Source organism: Erinaceus europaeus, chromosome 1 (genome assembly GCF_950295315.1).
Source record: "Erinaceus europaeus chromosome 1, mEriEur2.1, whole genome shotgun sequence".
Classification (NCBI taxonomy): Eukaryota; Metazoa; Chordata; class Mammalia; order Eulipotyphla; family Erinaceidae; genus Erinaceus; species Erinaceus europaeus.
In genome coordinates, this window is record NC_080162.1 from 119,533,517 (window position 1) to 119,560,303 (window position 26,787).

At 41.8% G+C, this 26,787-nt stretch overlaps 1 protein-coding gene across 4 annotated transcripts; it reads left to right on the forward strand.

The window, feature by feature from the left end:
- The first annotated feature begins 2,038 nt into the window (after positions 1 to 2,038).
- Positions 2,039 to 21,210, forward strand: KLHL38 (kelch like family member 38). 4 transcript variants are annotated; one of them, XR_009550866.1, is made up of 4 exons: positions 2,039 to 4,227; positions 5,211 to 5,306; positions 16,277 to 16,382; positions 17,882 to 17,897. XR_009550866.1 is itself a non-coding variant. In XM_060195443.1 (4 exons), the coding sequence occupies exons 2-4, from the start codon at positions 3,058 to 3,060 to the stop codon at positions 18,169 to 18,171; spliced, it is 1,566 nt and encodes a 521-aa protein (XP_060051426.1). In that variant the 5' UTR covers positions 2,042 to 2,241; positions 2,940 to 3,057; the 3' UTR covers positions 18,172 to 21,210. The 4 variants fall into 4 exon arrangements, 3 of the variants coding, with proteins under 3 accessions (XP_060051426.1, XP_060051422.1, XP_007520881.2); XM_060195443.1 differs by lacking the exon at positions 5,211 to 5,306 and having other exon boundaries at positions 2,042 to 2,241; positions 2,940 to 4,227; positions 17,882 to 21,210; XM_060195439.1 differs by lacking the exon at positions 5,211 to 5,306 and having other exon boundaries at positions 2,042 to 2,241; positions 2,944 to 4,227; positions 17,882 to 21,210.
- Positions 21,211 to 26,787: the final 5,577 nt, after the last annotated feature.

A 26,787-nucleotide genomic window follows, 5' to 3' on the forward strand; every position in this document is an offset into this window, starting at 1 on the left:
CTAAGGAATTTGGCTTCTCTCCTGTTATATCATCATCATGACTTAGAAGCACAAAAATAGTTACCAGCTCAATAGCTGTTCAAACAGCTCATCCTTCCAGCTCTGTTTTGTACCTTATAGGTCTCTGACTCCCTTGGGCTGAAGCCTTCTGCTCCTAATTCTGGTCTCCAAGCCCCTGAGACCAGAGGCATGTATATGTACTTTCTTGATTTTAATCTGGACATTGCTGAACATGATCCCCTCTATGACTTGCGACTATGATGAGAGACATTCCTATTTTCACCCTGCCAGATTAGCCTAACAGAGCCTTTCTAACAGAGACCAGACACATATAAGAACCTTCAAGTTGTGTAATGGAACTAGAATAAAGATATAGTGTAATCAAAGTAAATTTTAAACTGGTATTGGTGAGAGAGGGAGGGCCAGAGGGTGGGGAGCTTTGGAATCCTGGTGCATGATGGTCGAAAAAGGCTATATATTTGGGTAAAGGGAGGTGGCAGGCTATGGTTCCAGATAAAGGCAGACATAAGCCATCTGATTTCTGTCTGGACTTCACCCCGCAGACATAAAGCAGCCATTGAAGGGGGTGATTCCAGGGCCTGGAAAACCCGCATTCACCTCTCCTGTGCTTCTTTTGATCATGATTGTGGGTATATGGGAAGGAGAGAGACGATATGGGGGAGCAGCATGGGAGACAGTAGAAATAGTTTAAGACTTCAGAAGGGGAGAAAGTCAAGCTTCCTTGCAATTCACTGCTGGTACCCTCAGTCAGGTCCTCCGTAGAGGCAAGGACAAAATAGAATTGGGTCTCCTTCACTCATAGTCCCTGTGAGTCTGTAACCTTTGCCCACAGTTTAAATTCTCACATTCCAATTTGTTTTCAACTCCAACATCATTGCTTTTCCTCCCCTTCCTCCACTCCCTCCCTCTCAACTTCTCTTTTGCTCTTTCTCCCATCCCCCTTCCACGTTTACCTACATTCTCTTTCCTTTTCCTTTCCTTTCTCTCTCCTTTCATTTCTCCCTTTCCCTCCCTCTCTCTCTTATTTCCACCTGTATTTCTTCTTCTTCTCCTCCTCCTTCTTCTCTTCTCCCTCTTCTCCCCTCTCCCCACTTCTACACAGAACATAGAAAATATACGCCTTGCCTCTTGCCTCTAACTTAAGATTATATAATGGAAGACAATAGAAAAAGTAAAAGAGAAAACAAGCCTGAACTATAAAAACCTTACTCAAGAGTCATCACACGTCTGTGAGCAGCAGGTGTGCCAGGAAGAACATTGTCATGCCACTTTAGAACAGAAGCCCCCAGTGTAAGGAGGCCACTGAAGGTATGGGCTTTCTTGAGTCTGGGAATTCTGGGGGACCTCCACAAATATTTAAACTAAGGGTTTTTTTTTTCTGACTTTATTGGGAGATTAATGGTTCATAGTACATTTGTTTATACGTGAGTATTATTCCTCGTCTCCCCATGACAGGTGTCTGTAAAAATCTCTTGCCCTGAACTTGGGTCTTTCCACCATCCTACACCAGGACCCCACAGACCACCCCCCCAACTCCCTCCCTCCCTTCCTGCCCAGAGACCTTTGCTTTGGTGCAATACACCACACCAACTTTTGCCTTATCAGGAGAAATCACAGCCTTCCCCAGTGACACTGAAAGTAGAAACATACTAAACAGCATCCCTGGATCCACATTCAGGCTGGCCTTGTGACCATCTGCCACCTTCACCTAGCCCACAACTGTCTCCTGTCCATCCTCCAGGTCACAGAAACCTGTTTACGGTCATCTAGAATTCCCAGGCACTTTTAGAACAAGGGACACAGGATGTTTCCAAGTGGGCAGCAAAGTCCTCTAAGAACAGTCACTCCCCAGATCTATTTATGCTCAAGTAAACACTTGGCCAAGGAAACCAGCCGAGCAGGCATGCGCTGGTCCAGCAAGGCCTTAGGTTTCTGCAAAAGGCAACTGGAAAGTCACATGTCATAACAGTGAAAAGTACATACACAACTATTCTTAGCCCTGGAATGTATACACTGTCTCCCTGCCCAGCGGTTCTTTCACAGAGCTCTAGAAAACTGTGAAAGTGCCTTCAGCATAAACAAATACAGAACTCTCCCAAGACAAACCTTTAGCCAAATGAAGGCAAGGCCTAGGGGTTAACAGTTTCACTCAGAGGTTGAGGTGGAAACTCTCTCGGGGGACAAGCCGGACCAGGTGTCGGAGGATGTCAGCAAAACAAGGTAAAAAAGAACCCTACTAGTTCAGTCCTCTGTAGGGTCTGCCAGAAACTATCCAGAGCATTGTTTGGGCTATGCTTTCTATTTATTCCATCTTTGAAACAAAGCCTGAAGACTCTGTAAAGTTTCCCTTCAAGGAATAACATTGCAAAGGTTCATTTTTATCTGTGATTTGTATCTAATTACCAGAGGGCCACACCCCCAGAATAACAACCTTGGGAAATGGACTAAAAGCTAGAAACATGCTCCAATGAGCTTAGTAAATAACAGATATGCTGAGAATCTGGGTGGGGGCCAGTTCATAGTTTTTGCTGATCAAATGCATGGACTCTCACCTTGATTCAGGCTAATACTTTAATCCCCTGACAATAATTTCTAACAACTTCAGGGCTTGTTTGTTGGCTTGCTTGCTTCTCAGATTATCTGAAGGTGCTGTTCTCCTGCTGCCTTTAAGAGTTATCATAACCCAAAAGACAGGCATCATCTTTGACATCGGAGGTGGAGGTGGTTCCCTTTTCCAGTCTTCATAAAATTCTTGATGATACCACCCATGAACACCTCGGTGAGTGGGAACAGGTGCTCTGAGTGTTGGTGTCACTGCAGCTAAGTCCTCCAGCAATGCTCCCTCTTTGTAAAATGGACACAGAGGCAGCAGATAGTCTGCTCTTCAAGGACCATAACTTCTCTTCTGATTTATTGAGGCAGCTCAATAACTTAAGACAAGACAGAATCCTGACTGATGTGAGCATCTGCACAGATACCCAGGAGGTCCCCTGCCATCGAAACGTGCTGGCCTGCAGTAGCCCCTACTTCAGGGCCATGTTCTGCAGCAACTTCCGGGAGAGCAGGGAGACCAAAGTCCAACTGAAAGGCATTGACTCCAAGACTCTAGACCAGATCGTGTGGTATGTGTACACCGGGGAAGCAAACATCACATCTCAGAACGTTCTGCCCCTGATGGAGGCAGCCTCCATGCTGCAGTACCCCAAGCTGTTTGAGGCCTGCTCCTCATACCTGCAGAGTCAGCTGACCCCCATCAACTGTCTGACCATGATCCGGCTGTCTGAAATCTTTGCTTGTGAGACCCTCAAGAAGAAAGCCAGGAAGGTGGCCCTGATGTATTTTCCAGAAGTGGCTGCATCAGCCGACCTGAAGGAGCTCTGCGCTGTGGAGTTGAAGGACTATCTTGGAGATGATGGACTCTGTGGGGAGGAAGAGAAGGTGTTTGAGGCCTTCATGACTTGGATTAAGCATGACCTCCAGGCCCGGAAACAATACATGCAGGAACTATTCAAGCAGGTCAGGCTCCAGTACATCCACCCAGCCTTCTTCCAACACTTCATTGCCAGTGATGCCCTCCTCCAGTCCTCACCATCCTGCCAGACCATCTTAGAGACAGCCAAGAGGCAGATGTTTTCTTTGTATGGCACCTCCAGTGCCCTAGACCTCCACCCTCAGTGGCAAGTCCCTCCAAGGAACTCTTACCAAGATTTCCTAGTCCTCTTAGGTGGGAGAAAGGATAACCAGCAGACAACCAGGGAGGTTCTACTATACAACAGACAGGCCAACCAATGGCAGAGTCTTGCCAAGCTTCCGACACGACTATATAAAGCTGCAGCCGTGACCTTGCATCGAAGCGTCTACGTGCTAGGGGGCATGACCATGGGCACAGGAAAGAGCATGATCAGTCATGATGTCTACATCTTCTCCTTGAAACACAATCGGTGGAGCCTGGGGCAGCCCATGCTGGTGGCTCGCTACTCCCACAGAAGCACTGTCCATAAGAACTTTATTTTCTCCATTGGGGGCACTGGTGAGGGGCAGGAGGTCTTGGGCTCCATGGACAGATATGACAGCATCTGCAACATTTGGGAAAGTATGGCCAACATGCCAGTGGCAGTGCTCCACCCTGCAGTTGCAGTCAAAGACCAAAGACTCTACCTCTTCGGGGGAGAGGACATCATGCAGAACCCTGTGCGCCTTATTCAGGTAAAAGACTTGTTCCTTCCATCATATAAGTGACACAGGCATACACATTTATATATGCACTAACACATATGTGTGTGCACATGCATGCGCATATACACAGTTGTGAACATACACCTATATGCATGCTTTCTGAGAGCATAGACCTTCCATCTGAGGCAGGAGTCTACTCATCTACTGAGCAAGTCATGGTGTGCTGGTAGAGAACAGCATATCCAAAGGCTTCTTGAAGCAGAAAGGGGTACCACCCATTGCCTGGAAGCCTGACAAAGTCATGCAAAGGGGAGCAAAGACTGTAAGGTAATGCAGCAAGGAAGAGCTAGTGTTGGGGAGGCTTTGTCCACACATCATCTCTGTCAGCCCCCTTCCCTAGCCTCTGACCCCTGAAACCCTCTATAGAAAGTCTGGAAAATTCTTGGGAGATGAGTGTTTGCGGAGATGTAACTGATCTGGCAAGATTTTGTAGATCTTGTCAAGGAATCACAGTTGGAGCCTAAGAGCACAGGGACATCGTTAGAGAGTTTCCAGAAGGGTGAGTAAAGCAGTCAAGCTTTCATTTTTAGGGGCTGTTTCTCTAGAAACATTGTGAAGGGATTGGAGAACAAAGGACGGATGGCTGGGGGACTTTTCTAGCAGTTCAGGTGAGGAATGAAGGTAGCTTAGGTTAAGTCAGTGCTGATGGGCATGGAGGAGTTGTTGTGTCATAGCATGGCATTGGTATATAATTGACTGGAGCTAGCGTCAGCCTGATGGGCTGAAATAACTTGCAAGTGGCTGGAAGTCTAACCGGCCTTCTTTGCCAGAGTAAGCAATGTGACAGGATGCTGGAATGGAAGTCGGTGCCTAGCGGCACCTGGGGTGGATTCTGGGGAGAGAGATGGTGGCTTAGGAATGGTCACTTTTTCCAGGGCTTGGACCCATGTGAATTTAAACCTTGGTAATCACCCTTCTCATGATCTGGTCGATTCTTACCCCTTATTTCCCAGTGCCTTCTGCAGCACACAATGACCCCAGCTGAGACTTCCCGGGACCACCATACTGCTGCTGATCGGAATAAATGAACAAGTGGGGCTGAACTTTGGGTAACTAATTTTTGGGCTTCTGGGATTGGCTTATTTATCCCTGCCTATAACTTCTTATTTTGTGGTACCTAATATATCAAAGTTCCATACTACTGTACTGCCATAATAAAGCTTTGATTCTTTAAACCCACTCCTAGCTACCCCACAACCAAGTCCTTTATGTGCCATGCAGCCCAGTCCCTTTTATTTTAATTACAACAGGAATATGACTAACTTTAATTTTAATTCTTTTTGCATTCTCTTTTTCCTTGTTTTCACTACTCTAGCCCACATTTTTGGCTCCTCTATGAACATTTAGGCAGATTCTGAGTTTGTTCCCAATCCCATTCATTTGCTTTAGCCAAAGGGGATTTGTTCTGCTCCCCTCCACATTTTGGTCACACACTGCAGATGTAGTGAAATGCTTCTTAGGTAGAGCTAGAGCTCCTCCTTTAAATAATAATAATAAAAAAAGCTAAGTTTGAAAATAAATACAACAAAAATGTAGATGGTTTTGCATTGCAAAATTGTTATGGACTTCCTAAGAATTAATACAAAAGCTCAAAGAAGCTTCTAAGCTAAAACATCAACAAAAAAAAAAGTGTAAGGATTGACCTCAAGGGTATTATGCTAAATGAAGTAAGCCAGATAAGGAAAGACAAACACTATTCAATTTCATTCATATGTGTATATAATGAAAATGAACAGATTAACTAAGTAAAACAATAATAAACTTTAGGACAATGAGACCAATTCATGAACCAGAAAGGAAAGGGAAGGAAGGGAGAGGGGACTGAGAAAGGAGGAATTCAGTACAAAGAGGACACATACTGATTTTCACAGCTGTACACTTAACACCTATATAGTGTTATGAGACTTAAACAATGAGACTTAAACAAAAAAGTGCAATGAGACTTAAACAAAAAAGAGATTTATTTTTTTAATCAATGAAAGAGAAAACCAGACACTAGCATATGACAGTACCAGATCCTGGGGTCTCAAGCAAGTCTTACGACTTATGACTTACTGAGTTATCTATTTGGCCCAGTGAAAAAGGAGAGGGCAGAAAGATATTTAAATGTCAGAACCCAGCACATACATGTTTGAGGTCCCAGGTTCAATCCCCAATACTACCACATGCCCAAGTTGATTAATGCTCTGCTCTCTGTATCTTTTTTTCTCATAAAATAATCTTTTAAAATTCTTTATTTCTCATAAAAAATCTTTTAAAAAATAATTTTGGGGGGGAATAGCATAATGGTTATACAAACAGACTCTCATGCCTGAGGCTCCAAAGTCCCAAGTTCAATACCCCACAACACCATAAGCCAGAGCTGAGCAGTGCTCTGGTGTTTCTCTCTGTGTCTCTCTTTGTCTGCATCTCTCTCAAAAAATAAAATAAATAAAATATTTAAAAAATAATAATAATTTTAAAGAAAATTATATAATACAATCAAGCAAACCCCTTGCAAAACAAAAAATGAACACATGAATCTTTTCCACTGCAATGATGAGCCAAATAGAAGGATGGAAGCAGGAGTCGGCGATAGTGCAGCTGGTTAAGCGCAGGTGGCGCAAACCACAAGGACCAACTTTAGGATCCTAGTTTGATTCCCCAGCTCCCCACCTGCAGGGGAGTCATTTCACAGGCAGTGAAGCAGGTCTTCAGGTGTCTCTTTCTCTCCCCCTCTCTGTCTTTCCCTCCTCTCTCCATTTCTCTCTGTACTTTCTAACAACAATGACATCAATAACAACAATAATAACTACAACGATTAAAAAAAAAGAAAAGAAAAAGTAGAAGGATGAAAGCATGATTTAGAAGGTTTTCTGAGGGAGTTGGGAGGTAGCGCAGTGGGTTAAGCGCAGGTGGTGCGAAGCGCAAGGACTGGCTTAAGGATCCTGGTTCAGCCCCTGGCTCCCCACGTGTAGGGGAGTCCCTTCACAGGCGGTGAAGCAGGTCTTCTGGTGTCTTTCTCTCCCTGTCTCCGTCTTCCCCTTCTCTATCCATTTAACTCTGTCCTATATAACAACGACATCATCAACAACAATAATAACTATTAAATAACAACAATTAAAAAACAAGGGCAACAAAAGGGAAAATAAATAAATAAATATAAACAATTAAAAATTTTTTTAAAATGTCTTCAGTTACTCAAAGCCATTCCCAATGAAGACAAAAAGAAAAACTGGTTAATGGAACTACATCAAATTGAAGAAAAAGGAAAAAAACAAAAGGTTTTCTGGTCTACTTAGCAATATTTTTCCTTTAATTTCTTTACTGGGGAATTAATGGTTTATAGTCAACAGTAAAATAAAATACAATAGTTGTACATGTGTAACATTTCTCGGTTTTCCACATAACAATTCAGACTCCACTAGGTCTTCCTCGGCCATCATGTTCCAGGATCTGAACCCTCCCTCCCACCCCAGAGTCTTTTACTCTGGTGCAGTACACCAACTCCAGTCCAAGTTCTGCCTTGTGTTTCCCTTTCTGTTCATTTTTTTTCACCCCTTCTGTTCTTATTTTTCAACTTCTGTCTATGAGTGAGATCACCCCATATTCTTCATTCACTTTCTGGCTGATCTAACTTAACATGATTCCTTCAAGCTCCACCCAAGATGATGTGATGAAGGTGAATTCATCACTTTTAATAGTTGAATAGTATTCCATTGTGTATATATACCACAACTTTCTCAGCCACTCGTCTATTGTTGGACACCTGGGTTGCTTCCAGGTTTTGGCTATTACAAATTGTACTGCTATGAACATAGGTATATACAAATATTTTTGGATGGGTATGTTTGGTTCCTTAGGATATATCCCAAGGAGGGCAATTGCAGGGTGATAGGGTAGGTCCATTTCTAGCCTTCTGATAGTTCTCCAGACTGTTCTCCACAGAAGCTGGACCAATTTACATTCCCACCAGCAGTGCAGGAGGGTTCCTTTGTCCCCACAACCTCTTCATCATAACAATATTTTTTAATTTAATTTTTATTTATTTATTCATTGATTTTCTCCTTTTGTTGCCCTTATTGTTTTTTATTATTGTTGTGTTGTAGTTATTATAGTTGTTGTTATTGATATTGTCATTGTTGAATAGGACAAACAGAAATGGAGAGAGGAAGGGAAGACAGGGAGGGGAGAGAAAGACACCTACAGACCTGCTTCACTACAGGTCCTTGCGCTTCATGGTACATGCGCTTAACCAGCTATGCTACCGCCCAACTCCCAGCAACAGTTTTTAAAGGAAATTTTATTCATTCATTCAGGTACAGTTTAAGATGAATACTTGGGGTCACTTTTAGTTTTTTATTGCTTTAAGATTTATTTACAATATAGTAATACTTTAGTAATATACTTATTTTCGTGTGTGTACAACTGCACCTACCACCAAACTTCCATTCCAACATTAAGGGTCATTACATCTGCCCCTTGGTGGAGCAGAGTGAATTTTCAGGCATAGGCTGGGAGTGTGATCTCTTCAGAGGATGATTCATCCACCTGCATGCTGTCTTCTAGGAACTGCATAGCACTGAGGCTACAGTGTAAATGTGTATGTACATATGCATCTCCACCTACCTCCTTCTGGCTTCTATTTCTGGATGGTATTGAGCAAATCCCTTACTATACCAGAGTATTATTTCCTCCACTTCTTCAAGGGCATCCTTTGTCCATCCTTTCTTACCCTAATCTGTTTTTAAAACCATACCCCAAGTTGATAGACAGAAGGTTAGGAGGCAATAATTATTCACACAAGGAACATGCAACCAGTTCTTGCTTTTCCTCCAATGATCCCTTTTTCCAAAGATTGTCATCTATTGCAATTTCAGATGAAACCATGCATTAATGGTCACTGTGACTGCTCTGTCTCTGGCATTTGGTTTCCTCTATGCTTCACAGATTTAAGGGGCTGACAAGCACTCAAGACCTCTTCAGTCTTAAAAAAAATTCCATCAAGAAGAGTCACACCCACATAGACCTGACAGATCTGAGTGTGATGGTAAAGAGCAGGAGCTCTAGTCTCAGCCACGGCTCTTCTACTCTAGCAGCGTGACCGTGGACCTGTCACTTACCTCTCTGAGCTTCAGTCGTCTGATCCAAAAAATAAGAGGCAATAATAGTACCTTCTTTATAAAATGGTTGTGATCCGATGCTAGAAGTTATGTTTTAAATAGAAAGATTTTTCTGGAAAAAATATAGCACCATTTCCCTTTGTTGATGAATGTTTTGACTCCTTTTTCTGTTTTTCTAAATAAATCAAAAAGCTTTGTCTTTAATTGACTTTTTATTTAAAAAAATGCTTTACAAGACAGTTGTTCTCAGACAGTATCAATTCACATCTCCCAAAATATGTACTAGTAAAATCACCCAACACCAAGGTGCTCTTGCCCTCTAGAGCCTGGCACTGGCCTTCTGCCCCCATTCTTGTCCTCTTTTTCCTCTTAACTACCCCAGATCTGCAGGCATAGGCCACGAATTTTTACATGTGCCCCTCAGCCCCTACCTACTCCCTTTTTTTCCCTTGCCTTTTTTTTTCATAAATCCCACATAAGAGTGATTGTTGTATTATTGTATTATCTTATTGTTGTATTATTTCTCTATAATTATTTCACCTTCTGACTTGTTTCACTTAGCACAATCTCCTCTAGTCTCCTCTAGTCTCTTTCTTTTTAAAAAATATTTATTTATTTATTCCCTTTTGTTGCCCTTGTTTTATTGTTGTAGTAATTATTGTTGTCGTTGTTGTTGGATAGGACAGAGAGAAATGGAGAGAGGAGGAAAAGACAGAGAGGGACAGAGAAAGACACCTGAAAGCCTGCTTCACCACCTGTGAATCAACTCCCCTGCAGGTGGGGAGCTGGGGGTTCAAACCGGGATCCTTATGCTGGTCCTTGCACTTTGCGCCACGTGTTCTTAAACCACTGCATTACTGCCCAACTCCCAATCCCCCTCTAGTTTCATTCATGGTGTAGCAAAAGGCAAGACTTGATCTTTTCTTAAAGCTGAGGAGTTCTCACTCCATAGTGTATGAGGTCCATCCTGTCCCTCTTGTGCTAAGATTTACTGGTAGGAAGTTAGTTTAAATTTGACAATAAACATTAAGCAGAGATGAACAGAAGAGCATGTCTGGGATCCTGATTTGCAGTTCTGCATCACACACAGCAGTGGACTCCTGTTCTCCCCACCTTTTTTTTTTTCTATACTCCTAATGTCTTTTAGGTGTGGACTATTAAAAAGCCTTCCTCCTCTGGGAGTATGGATCGACCTGTCAATGTCCATGTTCAGCGGGGAAGCAATTATAGAAGTCAGACCTTCCACCTTTTGCATCCTACAGTGACCTTGGGTTCATACTCCCAGAGGATTAAAGAATAAGAATGCTATCAGGGAAGAGGATGGGATACGGAGTTCTGGTGGTGAGAATTGTATGGAGTTGTACCCATCTTATCCTACAGTTTTGTCAATGTTTCCTTTTTATAAAAGAAAGAAAGAAAGAAAGAAAGAAAGAAAGAAAGAAAGAAAGAAAGAAAGAAAGAAAGAAAGAAACTCTGGAATGTAAAGACTTTCCTAGTTGAACAAGTACTTATTACACTTTCTATGTATCAAGCACCATTCAAAGTATCCTTCAAGAGCAGGGGGCAGGTAAGACAGCATAATGGAAAACAGTAAACAGAAAACAGTAGAGAGAAGAGAGGATAGAATAAATGAAGCTAAAGACAGAATTAGATCAAGGATGAATTAGAGACAACTAAAAAAGAAGAGATCTCAAAAAGAGATTAAGAGACACTGAAAACAACAGAGACGAATGGGATGGCTTCAAAAGAAAAAATATATGCATTAATGCTTACCAGAGGAAGAACAAGAGGGAGGGAAAGAAAGCATTCTTCAGGACATAATAGCTGAGAACTTCTCTAGACAATATCAAAGACATAAAGGCTCAAGAAGTCCAGAGGATCCCAAACAGAATTAACCCAGACTTAAACACACTAAAACACACCATATTGATAATTGAAAGGAATAAGGATAAAGAAAGGATACTGAAGATTGCAAGAGAAAAAATAATCACCTATAGAGGAAAACCCATAAGATTATCAGCGACTTCTCCACACAGACACTACAGGCCAGAAGAGAATGGCAAGATATCTATAGAGTGCTCAATGAGAAAAACTTTCAACTAAGACTACTGTATCCTGCTAGACTGTCATTCAAACTAAGTGGAAGCATAAAAACATTCTCAGACAAGCAACATTTGAAAGAATCAACTATCACTAAGCCTGCCTACTATCAACTAATCAACTATCACTAAGCCTGCCAACTATCACTAAGCCTAAGCCTACTAAGAAGTTCTGAAAAGTCTCCTATAAAAAGTCAGACCACCATAAATATGCCACATATCAGAACACTCTAAAAATCTACAAGAATGGCATTAAAATATCTTCAATTTTTGATATCAATAAATGTCAATGGCCTGAATTCACCTATTAAAAGGCACAGAGTAGGAAGATGGATCAGAAAACACAACCCAACAATATGCTGGCTACAGGAAACCCACCTAATTCAACAAGACAAACACAGACTCAAAGTGAAAGGATGGAAAACTATCATATAAGCCAACAAGCCACAAAAAAGGGCAGGAGCAGCTACACTCATATCTGACATGATAGACTTTAAAATAAATAAAATTTTAAAAGATAGGGATGGACATTACTTAATGCTCAGAGGATCGGTCAATCAAGAGGACTTAACAATTATTAACATCTATGCACACAGTGAGAAGCCATATAAATACATCAAACATCTACTGTAAGAGCTACAGCAATATTTTAACAGCAACACAGTCATAGTAGGGGACTTCAGCACCCCACTCTCTCATTTGACAGATCATCCAGGCAGAAAATCAACGAGGACATGAGGGAGCTAAGTGAGGAGACAGATAAACTAGAAATATTGGACATTTTCAGAGTTATTCATCCCAGGAAACTGGAATACAGATTTTTCTCAAGTCCACATGGGTCATTCTCAAGGATAGACCATATGTTAGGCCACAAAGACAGCATCAGCAAATTCAAGAGCACTGAAATCATCCAAAGCATATTCTCAAATCACAGTGGAATTAAACTAAGACTTAACAATCAACAAAAGATTAGTAACAGTCCCAAAATGTGGAAGCTCAAAAGTATACTACTTAACAACTACTGGGTCAAAGAGGAAATTAAGGAAGAAATCAAAATGTTTCGAGAGTTCAATGAAAATGAAGACACAAGCTACCAAATATTTGGGACACAGCTAAGGCAGTACTGAGAGGGAAGTTCATAGCCATATAAGCACACATTAGGAAACAAGAAAAAGCACAAATAAACGACTTGAGTACACAGCTTAAAGACGTAGAAGAAGAAGAACAAAGGAACCCTAAAGCAACCAGAAGGACAGAAATAACTAAAGTTAGGGCAGAAATAAATAACATTGAAAATAAGAAAACCATACAAAAGATCAACAAAAGTAAATGTTGGTTCTTCAAAAGAGTGAACAGAATCGACAAACCTTTAACCAGACTCACAAAACAAAAAAGGGAGAAGGCCCAAATAAATCGGATCATAAATGAAAGAGGAGATATCACAATAGACACCACAGAAATTCAACATACCATGCGAGACTTCTATGAACAACTCTATACCACCAAGCTAGAGAATCTGGAAGAAATGGATGATTTCTAGATACCTACAAACTTCCAAAATTAAATAAAGAGGAACTAGATAACATGAACAGGCCCATAACAGGTAATGAAATTGAAAACCTTCCCAAGAATAAAAGTCCTGGACCAGATGGTTTTACAAACTAATATTACAAAACCTTCAAAGAAGAATACCTCTACTTTTAAAAGTCTTCCAGAAGATTGAAGACACTGTAATACTCCATTCCAGCTCTGTGAAGCCAATATCACTTTGATACAAAAAGCAGACAGAGTCACAGCTAAAAAAGAAAACTACAGACCAATATCTCTGATGAAAATAGATGCTAAAATACTGAACAAAATTCTAGCCAAGCAGATACAGCAGTATATTCAAAAGATTGTTCATCATGGCCAAGTGGGATTTATCCCAGGGATTCGAGGTTGGTTTAATATATTTAAATCAATCAACATGATCCACCACATCAATAAAACCAAGAATAAAAACCACATGGTCATAACAATAGATGTAGAGAAAGCCTTTGACAAAATACAACATCCTTATATGATCAAAACACTACAAAAAATGGGTATAGATGGAAAATTCGTCAAGATAGTGGAGTCTATATATAGCAAACCTACAGCCAACATTATACTCAATGGTGAAAAACTGGAAGCATTTCTCCTCAGATCAGGTACTTGACAGGGCTTCCCACTATTACCATTACTGTTCAACATAGTGTTGGAAGTTCTTGCCATAGCAATCAGGGAAGACCAAGGAATTAAAGGGATACAGATTGGAAGAGAAGTTAAACTCTCTCTATTTACAGATGACATGATAGTATACATAGAAAAGCCTAAGGAATTCAGCAAGAAGCTATTGGGTATCATCAGGCAATACAGTAAAGTGTCAAGCTACAAAATTAACATTCAAAAGTCAATGACATTCCTCTATGCAAACACTAAGTTAGAAGAAAATGAAGTTCAGAAATCAATTCCTTTTACTATAACAACAAAAACAATAAAATATCTAGGAATAAACCAAACCAAAGAAGTGAAAGCCTTGTATACTGAAAAAGGAAATTAAAAAAGACACAAAGAAGTGGAAAGATATTCCATGTTCATGAAGAATTAACATCATCAAAATGAATATACTACCCAGAGCCATCTACAAATTTAATGCTATCCCCATCAAGATTCCAACCAAATTTTTAGGAGATTAGAACAAATGCTGCAAATGTTTATCTGGAACCAGAAAAGACCTAGAATTTCCAAAACAATATTGAGAAGAAAGAACAGAACTGGAGGCATTATACTCCAAGATCTCAAATTGTATTATAGGGCCATTGTCATCAAAACTGCTTGGTACTTGAACATGAATAGACACACTGACCAGTTGAATAGAATTGAGAGCCCAAAAGTAAGCCCCCACACCTATGGGCATCTAATCTTTGGCAAAGATGCCCAGACTATTAAATGGGGAAAGTAGAGTCTCTTCAACAAATGGTGTTGGAAAAAATGGGTTGAAACATGCAGAAGAATGAAACTGAATCACTATTATTTCACCAAACACAAAAGTAAATTCCAAGTGGATCAAGGCCTTGGACGTTAGACCAGAAAAGATCAGATACTTAGAGGAAAATATTGGCAGAACTCTTTTTTTATTTTATTTGTTTATTTAATTAAGAAAGGAGACATTAACAAAACTGTAGGATAGGAGGGGTACAACTCCACACAACTCCCGCCACCCTATCTCCATATCCCATCTCCTCCCCTGATAGCTTTCTCATTCTCTATCCCTCTGGGAGTATGGACCCAGGGTCGTTGTAGGTTGCAGAAGGTGGAAGGTCTGGCTTCTGTAATTGCTTCCCCACTGAACATGGGGGCAGAACTCTTTTCCACATCAATTTTAGACATCTTCAACGAAACAAATCCAATTACAAAAAAGACTAAGGCAAGCATAAACCTATGGGACTACATCAAATTAAAAAGCTTCTGAACAGCAAAAGAAACCACTACCCAAACCAAGAAACCCCTCACAGAATGGGAGAAGATGCCATACATCAGACAAGAGGTTAATAACCAAAATATATAAAGAGCTTGCCAAATTCAACAAGAAAACAAATGACCCCATCCAAAAATGGGGAGAGGATATGGACAGAATATTCACCACAGAAGAGATCCAAAAGACCAAGAAACACATGAAAAAATGCTCCAAGTCTTTGATTGTCAGAGAAAGGCAAATAAAGACAACAATGAGATATCACTTCACTCCTGTGAGAATGTCATACATCAGAAAAGATAACAGCAGCAAATGCTGGAGAGGTTGTGGGGTCAAAGAAACCCTCCCGCACTGCTGGGGGGAATGTCAATTGGTCCAATCTCTGTGGAGAACAGTCTGGAGAACTCTCAGAAGGCTAGAAATAGACCTACACTATGATCCTGCAATTCCTCTCCTGGGGATGCATCCTAAGGAACCCAACACATCCATCCAAAAAGATCTGTGTACACATATGTTCTTAGCAGCACAATCTGTAATAGCCATAACCTGAAAGCAACGCAGGGGTCCAACAACAGACGAGTGGCTGAGCAAGTTGTGGGATATATATACACAATGGAATACTACTCAGCTATAAAAAATGGTGACTTCACCGTTTTGAGCTGATCTTGGATGGGCCATCAAAAATTCATGTTAAGTGAAATAAATCAGAAACAGAAGGATGAATATGGGATGATCTCACTCTCAGGCAGAAGTTGAAAAACAAGATCAGAAGAGAAAACACAAGTAGAATCTGAACTGGAATTGGAGTATTGCACCAAAGTAAAAGACTCTGGGGTGAGTGGGAGGAGAATACAGTTCCAAAAAGGATGACAGAGGACCTAGTGGGGGTTTTATTGTTATATGGAAAACTGGGAAATGTTATGCATGTACAAACTACTGTATTTACTGTTGAATATAAAACATTAATTCTCCAACAAAGAAATTTTAAAAAAAGAATCACAGGTTGAATACCCAAATTTCTCCTATGTCTCATGCTTAAAATGTTCCAAACAAGGTAAGTAAACACAAATCACAATGCATGGACTTGGTTCATTTTCTTAAATAGCCACTAGTTTTATGGGTTCATATAAAGGTCAATTTTAAAATAATAATTGTTTTCTTCCAATCTTTTAATTTTATTATTATACTTTGTTCATTGGTAGCATAATGCCTACATTTTAAAAATGGGCGGGGGGGATACTTTACCTTCCTAGTAACTAGTTTTTCAAATAATATGTATACATGGTTTAAAATACAGGGCTATGCTTTTATTTCCCCTTTAGGTTTATCACATTGTCAGAAACACTTGGTTCAAAATGGAGACACGAATGATCAAGAACGTGTGTGCCCCTGCAGTGGTGCTTGGGGAGCGGATTGTCATTGTGGGAGGTGAGTCTGAACAGACTCTCTGGTCTCAACACAAACTTGGCATCACCCACGGAAAAAGGGTCACTCATAGTCAGATGGTGCTCTATAAGACAGTTTGTTTTTTTAAGCACATTCATCCCATGATGGGAGTGTGGAAGACCTGACAAAGTTCTTTTCTCATCCAGAAATTTCTCTGTCTTCATCTGTAAACAAGGAATAAAATAATACCTGTTTCACAGAATTGTGGGCATGAAATGTGTTCACATAGAGCACCTAGCACTGTCCTGGAAACATAGCAAATGCTCTAAAACTGCTGTTGTTAAGAATACCACCAAGGGGAGTCGGGCAGTAGCGCAGTGGTTTAAGCACACATGGCTCAAAGCACAAGGACCGGCATAAGGATCCCGGTTCGAGCCCCCGGCTCCCCACCTGCAGGGAAGTCACTTTAGGCGGTGGAGCCGGTCTGCAGGTGTTGATTTTTCTCCCTCCACTCTCTGTCTCCTCTCCTCTCTCGATTTCTCTCTGTCCTACCCAACGACAGCAACAACAACAACAATAATAATAATCACAACAATGATAAAACAATAAGGGCAACAAAAGGGGAAAAAAATGGTCTCCAGAAGCAGTGGATTCGTTGTTCAGGCACCGAGCCCTGGCAATAACCCTGGAGGCAAAAAAAAAAAAGAATGCCACCAAGTTTAGTTCTCTGTAATGGGACGTAGTGCCAAGGTGAGGAAGACTGGCTTGGAGGTTAGATAGACTCAAAGTTGCATCCTGACTCTACCACTACCTAGCTGCATATTCTTTGCCATATCCTTAATCTCTATGTTCCACACTTTGCTTGTGTGTAGAATGGGGATCTTAAAAGTACTCCCAAGATATGGCTGGACAAGTAGGACACTGAAACTACTGAGGAATGATAAAATGCACATTTATCAATCCATTGGTGTTCTGATTTTCTATTAAGTGGAAATCATTATGAAAATATTTTTAAAAGGATGAACTATTGTAAGGAACCATTTCTGAGTTCCCTAAAGTTCTTGGTATTATTACAGCTCTTGAGTAGACTAGTGAAAGAGAACCTATGAAGCTGAGAAAAACCACTAGGAGTTTGCTTCCAGTCTAAGTATGGCTTGTGTGGCTTTTTTAGATAGAGAAAGTGGCGGCAAAGAAACAGAGTGAGTGAAGGAGACCTCAGCACTGAAACTTCTTGCAGTGCTGATGGGGCCCAGGGTTAAACCTGGGCTGACTACTCAGCAAAGCAGCACACCACCTAGTGAAATATTTGGCCAGCCCATAGGTGGCATTAACTTGGGTTCAGGAGGCAGAGGCGAGAGTCAGACAGATCTGGGCCTGCACCCAAACCCTGCCGTGTCCTAGATCTTGGGTAGGTACGGAAGCATTGTACACTTCAGTTTAGCAGCAGGTGATGATAGAGTTCAGACCCATCCCCGATAGAGGTCAGCCTCCAATCCCAAGTAAGCACCACTGAGCTTGCTAATATTCCATTTGGCTTTCAGGTTACACGAGGAGGATTCTTGCTTATGACCCTCAGTCCAATAAGTTCATCAAATGTGCAGACATGAAAGACCGGAGGATGCACCATGGGGCTGCAGTGCTGGGGAACAAGCTCTACGTGACAGGCGGGCGGAAGCTGACCACAGATTGCAGCATTGAGGATTCAGCCTCTTTCGACTGCTATGACCCTGAGACAGACACCTGGACATCCCAGGGTCAGCTGCCTCATAAACTCTTTGACCATGCCTGTCTTACTCTCCAATGCATACCCCCCACCTTCAGCTTCCAGTGAGGGTGACTGGAAAGCCACCATCTTTGTCAGGAGGCTTTTGTTGAAAGAGACAGAAACCCAGGTTTGAGAAGGTTACCTCAAAAAGGATGCTGGGAGAGCTCACAAAAATAAAATTCCTAGCACCTGGAGACCTGCATCCAGCCACATTGTTGGCAAAATTCTGAAACAGAGACCTGTCTCTGTCTATGTTTCCCAGACATTCTCTGTGTGTATATCTCCCCTGCTCTCCCACCTCTTCCTCCGTTACTATATATACTTCTTCTTGCTGTATCTTTTTTCATCATTTTGTCTTCTTTTCTTTGTCTCTTTCCTCTCCCTCTTCCTCCCTCCTCCTTCCTCCTAACCCTCTACCTTATATCTAATAGATATCATTCTACAAACACATTTCTTTACCTACATAGTATGACAATATCAATTTTTAAACCCAGGCTCATATTTTCTGGCTTTATATATTCAGGAGAGGACTTAACTGTTATTCTGACACTAGCCCTGAAAAATGGTTCCAACTGACCTTTCTGTCCCTTTAAATCCCATGCTTACCTCTTGAGTCAATCACTATAACCAATGGTTTTGCTACTGTAAGTGTGTAGGCTTGGACCAGGTCATTCAAGCACAGAGGAAGTTAGCCAATATCATTGGCACTACTGTGGTGCATAATGGGAATCAGTTTCACAAAGGAGGAAATGGCAAACTGTCCAAAATTTTTTTGAATTCAGAATGAGAATAATGAGAGTCTCCCAGAAAGAATCATTGTAGACAATTGGTCCGGCTGCTATTGTGACTCTGAATGTTTCTCTGCATTCTGGGGGTATACGTTATTGAAATTCCAGAGCAAGAGAAGCAACTTGGAATCTCATGTACACCATTTTATTTGTGCTGCCAGAATAAAGTTTGTTTCTGGTGCCAGATGATGTTTTTCTCCAATCCCTGCGGAACTATAAACCTGCAGATTTAGTCAGGATTTTGGGTAAATGTCATGAGAACTGTTCTTTTGAGGAAAGCCAGCAAATTTCTTCAGTGACTACTATGATTACTGCTTTCCCAATGCCCAGGATGACTTGCCCTATATCTCTGTCTCAACAAGCCTCCCACCCTGGCTCAGTCCCAAACTCAGAATAAACTGAAACTGGCGGCATAGTACAATCACCTGGGAAGATACGTGAACGTGGGGCTGAGAGTCTTAAGAGATAGATACATGGCAATTCCCTGAGCAGGGCCTAGAGTACTGCATTTTAGGTAAGCATGCACACAGATCTCTGTTGAGTCCCATTTCCATCCCACCCTTGCTGGCTCTGTCCTGGCCCAGCAATGCAGGTGCTCTCTTAACTCTGCAAGGATCTGTGTGATAAGCCTCATTGCCCTGAGGGTGAAGCTCCGCCAAGCTAAAACTTTCCTACTCCCTGCAATTCTCTGTATCCTTATTTTCTTGTATCTCTTGTTTTCCTTATGACTAAATGATGGAACATACCAAAGCTTAGACCTTTATCTACTTATGTAAATTTTACTTATGTAAATTAGACCTTTATTTACTTATGTCGCTCCCTAAATTCATCTAATGCGTGACTTAAAATATTCCCCAATGCTACTGACTTTCTGATTTCCTCTAATGTAGATGTCACTTCTTGCTCTGCATCTCCATTCCCATGTGGGATACCTCACAATGAACGTGTTCAAGAAATATGTTTCTCTCCTCACCAAACCAACCCTCCCATAGAATTCCCCATTCTGGGATAGAACTATGCCTTGCTCCTACTCCTTCAAATTCAAAGTTTCAGAAGCTACTTTTTCTTTTAATGTCATACTGGAGAATGAACCTAGGACCTCAAACATACATAACACCACCACAGAGTCTCTTTAGGCCAGGTCTTTTATGGCACAATGACTAAAGCATCTTAATGTCTAATATTTGATCTCTGGCACCATTTATGCCAGAGTGATGTTCTGGTTCTCTCTCTCTCCTACTGATAAATAATCTTTAAAAAAAAAAAAAGGAGGGATAGATAGACAAAGGAAAAAGAGAGACATCAAGGTAGCACTCTACCACCGTGTAACTGCTCCCATGTGGTGTTCAAACTCAGAGTCTTGTGCATTACAAGGCATGTGCTCTATCAGATGAGCTATTTCTGAGCCCAACAGACACTACTCTTAACTCTTTTCTTTCTCTCACATTCCACCCCATCTATGCCCACTATACCCAGAACCCAATTGTGTCTTACCATCCACAACCCTCACTCCAATCCAAGCTACTCTTTTCTCCCCTGAACTATTAAAAACATTTCTTCACTAATCTCTCTGCATCCATTTTTACTTTCAGAATCTCTTCCCAATACATGGTCTACATCACTAAAGTGAATCAGGATGTGGAATTCCTACATGAAGTCCTTCAAATAGCCTTCAGGGAGGAGCAAGTTGTTCACTCCCTCCACATGCTGCATGGCCTCTCTATTCTCATCTCCCCAAGCTATATCCTCTCTTTCCAATAGTGTTAGCCACACTGTCCTCCAGGCTCAAGTATTTCCTTCCATTCTTCTCCTTCTCCTCCTTCACCTTCTCCTTCCTCTACTCCTTCTACTTCTTCTCCTTCTTCTTTTGATTTAATAGTGATCAACAAGTCCATTGGATAATTCCACACAATTCCCACCACCAGAGTTCTGCATCCTATCCCCTCCATTGGGAACTTTCCTATTCTCTATCCTTCTGGGAACATGGACCAAAGCTCTTTATGGGGTGCAGAAGGTGGAAGGTCTGGCTTCTATAATAACTTCTCTGCTGGACGTGGGTGTTGGCAGTTGGATCCATACCCCGAGCCTGTTTCTGTGTTTCCCTAGTGGAGGCTCAAGTATTTCAAACAGGTCTCCACTTTCTATTTTCATGTGTGCTATGGCCTTCACCTGAAAAATGTCTACTTGTTCCAGCTAGCACAACCACTATCTCACTCTTTCCTCTCCTCAGTTCTTTGATAAGAGATGTCTTCCCATATTGCCCTTATCCAACCTGTCAGCAGGGTCTGTCAGTAAAAATCCTGAAACAAACCACAAACACCTGCAGTCCGTTTTTGAAAACTACTACTCCTACAAGGCCTTCTCATATCCTGACCAACCTTTTCATGGATTCACCACCCCTGCTCCTGCCCCTTTGGTCTTTCCTCAGACAAAAGTCAGTTTTGTTTTGTTTTTTAATTCTGAGAGACACCAGAGTGCTTCTCTGCCATTAGGAACGTTTTCTCTGTAAATCTTTCTTGTTGTTCTTCAATGACAGAGACCAAATCCAGGGTATGTAAGGCATGCCACAAATAAGCTTTTAAAAACACAGAAATAATCATGTCACTCTCTTACTTAAAGTGATATCATTGCCCCTCAAAGGTGGTACAGAGGCTAGAGTGTCTGACCTGTGAGTACAAAGTCCCAAGATAAATCCCTGGCATCTCATATGCCGGAGTGATGGTTCTGGTATTCTCTCTCATTAATAATAAATAAGTATTTTAAATAAATAAAATTAAATTATGTTACAACTTCACAGAGACCTTTGCATGAAGAGCTCAACCCTTCAGTCTCCGGTGCCTTCCACAACAGAGACCTAGCTATCTCTCTGACTTCATCTTTCCAATCCCAAGGTTGTCTTTGTATGTTCATTCTTTCTTTACATTGTTACTGTCCCTAGGGCTTTGTTGCTCAGGATGAACTTTCTCTGTTAGAGACAGAGACAGAGTGAGAGTGAAAGACCATAACACAGAAGATTTCTCCAGTGTTCTGAGGGCCAGGTTTTAACATGGGTTGGGTAAATTGCAAAGCAGCACACTGTCCAAGTGAACTATTTTGCCAGCTTGCTTCTTTTTTATCAGTGATTTAACAATTATTTACAAAATTATAAGATAGTAGGGGTATAATTCCCCATTGTTCCCACCACCAGAGTTCTGTGTCCCCACCCCAACCCCACCCCCTGTAGTAAAAACTGCAATAGTTCTCCCCAGGTCACAGATATGGGTTGATAATATAGATTAGAGAGATATAGCTATAGATATATTGCCCATTTTTATTCACTTCTATGGTCCTGCCTTCACTTCCTTTCTAAGTCACACTACTTCTGGGTGTCCTTCCTTTTTTTCTCTCAGCTAAACGAAATAGTTTCTGACTTCCTCTGGTGTTTTGCAGATTCCTTTCCCTTTAAGTGATAGTAAAGATTCCAGATGACAAACATTTTGGGAGATGGTGGAATTGGGGTTCAGAGCCCTCTGGTCATCTTCCCCTATCATTTCCCCCCTTTGAGAGTATGGACCAAATTTGGGGGGGGGTGCAAAAGTTAGGTAGGAGTTCTGGCTTCTATAATTGCTTCTCCAGTGGACATGGACTTTGGCAGGTCAATTCATACCCCCAACCTGTTTCTGTTTCCTTAGTAGGGTAGGACTCTGGAGAGATGAGGTTTTGGGACATGTCCCAGCCTGCTTCTCTATTAATATTTTAGATAGAAACAGAGACACAGAGGCAGAGGAAGAAAATGAAACAGACTACACACCAAAGCTCCCTTCAGTGCAGGAGGTCAGGCTCAAATCTGGGTCACACACACAGTAAAACAGCACATTATTCAAGTGAGCTATTTCACCAACCTCACTTCTTTGTAATTTCTTTCTCCTCTCTCTTGCCTCGAAGTCTGTGCCATTGTAACTAACCTTGCCTGATTTATATCTCTCTCGCTTCTTCACCTGCCAAGACCACATCTCTCGCACTTCTTCATTAAACACATTCTTTGCTTCACTCCAGCTAAGTGGTCACCACATCATGGAGACCTTCTATGAGCCTCCACCCAGCAGAGGCCAACTTGCCTGCTAATGTCCCCAATGCTCCCCCATCCCTGTGTGTTCCCTGAGACTCATTTGTAATTATTTGCTCAATATCCTCCCCTCTAGGCCCTCTTATCTTCCCTGACCCCTGACTGCTCAGGAAGGGGCTCAGAATCATGTGAGCCATACAGACTGCAGACCCCATTACATATGCCTGAGTTCAAAAAGTAGTGAGTGAATATGGGAGTCTAATCTACTTTGACTAAGGATCTCCATGCTGAAATCTGAGGTAAAAATATAAATATAGCACTGGCTTCTTTGCTAGTCACCCTGTCCTTCCCTCTCTCCCTCCCCTTCCCCAAGCTGATCCCTTTCATGAGTTCCCATGAAGAAAGGGTCTGGTCTAGCTGGGTGAAGCTTAGAAGAGAAATATGTCTACAAGGCTCATTTGGGATTAGAAGTAGGCGTCTCACCGTCCATAAACTCCAGAGGTCTCCCACAGCCCTTCTGTCTGCGACTTGCTAACGCCTTGACTTTCCTCTCCCTTCGTCTCAGTCCAGTATTTAATAAGCTGCCAGAGTTTGTGGCTACTCAGAGCTTGCCCAGATCTCTCTGGGGTATGGAAGAATGATGTTCATTGTCCCCTGGGATTTCCAGGGAAAGCTGACCGTAGGGCCAAATGCATTTAGTCAGACAAGGCCAGCCAGCTCTGTGTGGCAAATAAGATGCCCTTGTAACAGGCACATTTGCACACCTAGGCTTCCCATTGGCTGAACCCCATAACTGACCTGTGTTGCAAAATGACCCTCAGGTTTCAAGGGATCCTTTCCAATTTACTTGAGGGTGAAGGTGGGGGAGGAGGTAGTAACTTAGTCCAAAAAGGAGAGAGAAGTTTTGGCACACAGTTTCCTTGGTCATACTGGCTGAGTAGAGAATCATAGTCCAGAGGCAAGGTCAAAATATATTTAGCCAACAGCCATTAAACTGAAACATTATAAGTTTTAAAAAAAGAAATAAAGAAAAATGTCAAACACCCCAACTAATCTCAACAGGCAGCCAGAGGAGGGGAGAAAAATGAAACAGAGCAAGGGCTAAGCAAAAAAAAAAAACAAAAAAAAAACCAACAACTAACAAGACTATCAGACACCCTGTCCCAACAAACACTAGAAGCAACGACAGAGCCAACAGAGAAAACAGTGTCCGAGGAGGAAGTGGGGTTCCGGTGAGACCACTAGAAGTCTCCTAGCCCCACTCAGCCCCAACTGTCAGCAGGTGCCTTGCAAGGAGGACCACTTGCTGACTAGGATATGCATCAACTCTCCCTTAACCGAGTGACATGGTCTTAACACTAGAAAGAGCATACACTTGGGAGCATGAGAGACTGGGTCTGAATTTGGCTTCTGCTCCTTATAAACAACACGAATTTTAACAAGCTACTTGATCTCTCTGAACCTCGGATTCCATATCTGAAAAATGTGGGGGCAAACGGTGGCCTTTTTACTTTCCTGAGGGGTAGTTTCGGGAACAAGAAATATAGCTGACACAGAATAGTGTCTGACATAGAGGGAGCAATGAAGACAGCAGCTTCCCTTCTCTTTCCTGTTCATCCTTCTCCCTGTCTTTGTGACTGACTAATCTGCATATCTCTGGTGAAAACTTGCTCAAGTCTCTCTCTGTTTTTACCAAGAAAAGCATTTGACTCTAAAGACTGAAGAAATCCCTTCCACAGAGCTGTTATGGTTTTCCAAATCTCCTGCAGCTAGCTCACTATCCCTCCTCAGCTAGCATTCAGTTCATTTACACATTCAGTTTATTCCAACACCCAACAAACACTGACCAGAAACTACTACATTCCAGTCATGGCAGTAAATGGGGGGGGGGGTGCGGGGGGGACAGAGTAAACAAAGAGAATAAGGTTCCTGTTGTCACAGACCTCAGGGACCACTGGATTAAACCAAAGGAAAAAGAAAAGAAATAAATTTTAAAAAGGGAAAAGAAAAGAAGAGAAAAAAGGAAGGGAAAAAAGGAAAGGGGAGGGGAAGGGAGGAGAGGGGAGGGGAGGGGAGGGTAGGGGAGGGAGGGAAGGGAAGGGAAGGGAAGGGAAGGGAAGGGAAGGGAAGGGAAGGGAAGGGAAGGGAAGGGAAGGGAAGGGAAGGGAAGGGAAGGGAAGGGAAGGGAAGGGAAGGGAAGGGAAGGGAAAGGAAGGGAAGGGAAGGGAAGGGAAAGGAAGGGAAGGGAACGGGAAACCAGAAAGCAAGCGACAGACTCTGGTTGGGGTCCTTCTGGACACAGATCAGATACTTTGATACTATGCTGATTTCTCAGAACTGTTGCAACAGATCACCACAAATTTGGTGGCTAAAAACAATAGGTATTTGTTCTTTCATAGTTGAAGAGGCTGGAAGTCCAAAATCAAGGTGTCAGCAGGATTCCTCTCCCTTTGAACATTCTGTGGAAGAATCCTTTCTTTTTATAATATATATTTTGATAGCACAGAGATAAATTGAGAGGGAAGAGGGAGACAAAGAAGAGAGATGCCTGTAGCACTGTTTCACTGCTTATGAATCTCCCCCTACCCCACATACACATGCACAGGTAAGGGACCAGGGGCTTGAACTGGGGTCTTTATACATTGTAATGTATGCATTCAACTGGGTGCACCACTACTCAGCCTCAAGAATCCTTTCTTATCTCTTCCAGCTTCTAGAGACCCCTAGAAACCTCTACCTTGCCTTGGCTTATTGCCCATAGCTCCAGTCTCTACCTTAGTCACCACATAGCTTAGTGTTTGTGGGTTCTTTTCTGTCTCTGACTGTACTTAGGACCATCTTAATTCAGGATGATCTCCTTTTGATCCTTATTATTATTTATTATTATCATCATCATTATCATTATTATTATTATTTCTGCCAAGACCTGATTTCTAAATAAGGTCATAACCTGTAGCTCTATAGGGAGAGAGACACCATCCAGCCCACTACAGACACCATCTCCCTCTTCATGTCCCTCAGTGTACCAGGAGCCTCTTTGGGCTGTGACCATGGCTTCCCTCTCTGTCTGCAAGGACTTAGCACTGCAGAGATACCTAGCCAATGAGGACTGGACTTAACCAGACAATTTCATAGGGATAAACATTTTTTCTACTAGTAATATAACAGTATTTTACAAAATTAGAAGATTTCAGAGCTATAACTTCACATCTATACATAGGTGTGAAAAGTAAGTGAGGTTTTTCTGTGAAAAGCACAAGAGATGTAAGTCAAGGAAAATAAAAGGGAACAATAGTTTCAAGTGTGCAATACATGAACATCCTAAAATACCTGGAAAAAAAAAAAACCTGTGTTCTGTTTTAATACCATCACTTTGGCCGATGGCCCCTAAAGTGTGGGAGAAATTGCTTTAAGTTTTCTTGTAAATCCTAAGAATTTGCTATTATTTTGCTCACCAATAAATAAATAAGTAAATAAATAAAAATAAAAATCACCACCAGAGATCTGAACCTCAATATCACCAGGCCCCAGAACATTTGTGACCAGGAATCTTTGACATTATACCATCACTTGCTGGGAAATTGTGCAGTCACATCTGCCATGTTGTCCCCTCGGGCTATTGCTAGTTCCTGTGAGAGTTGGGACATTCTCGGAGTGCCTGTTCCACCATGTTGTGCCCTCAGGGCATTGTCTATTTCCCCGCCATAGTTGAAGTGCTTTGGTTACTCCTCCCCCTTCCCATTCTTGCAAAAGCTACTCCTATAAAAGCCCTTCTTCTTCCGCACCTTGCTCTCTTGCCATTGCTTCACTTCGGTGTTCAGATGCAGGAAAGGTTACTGCATGAGGAGG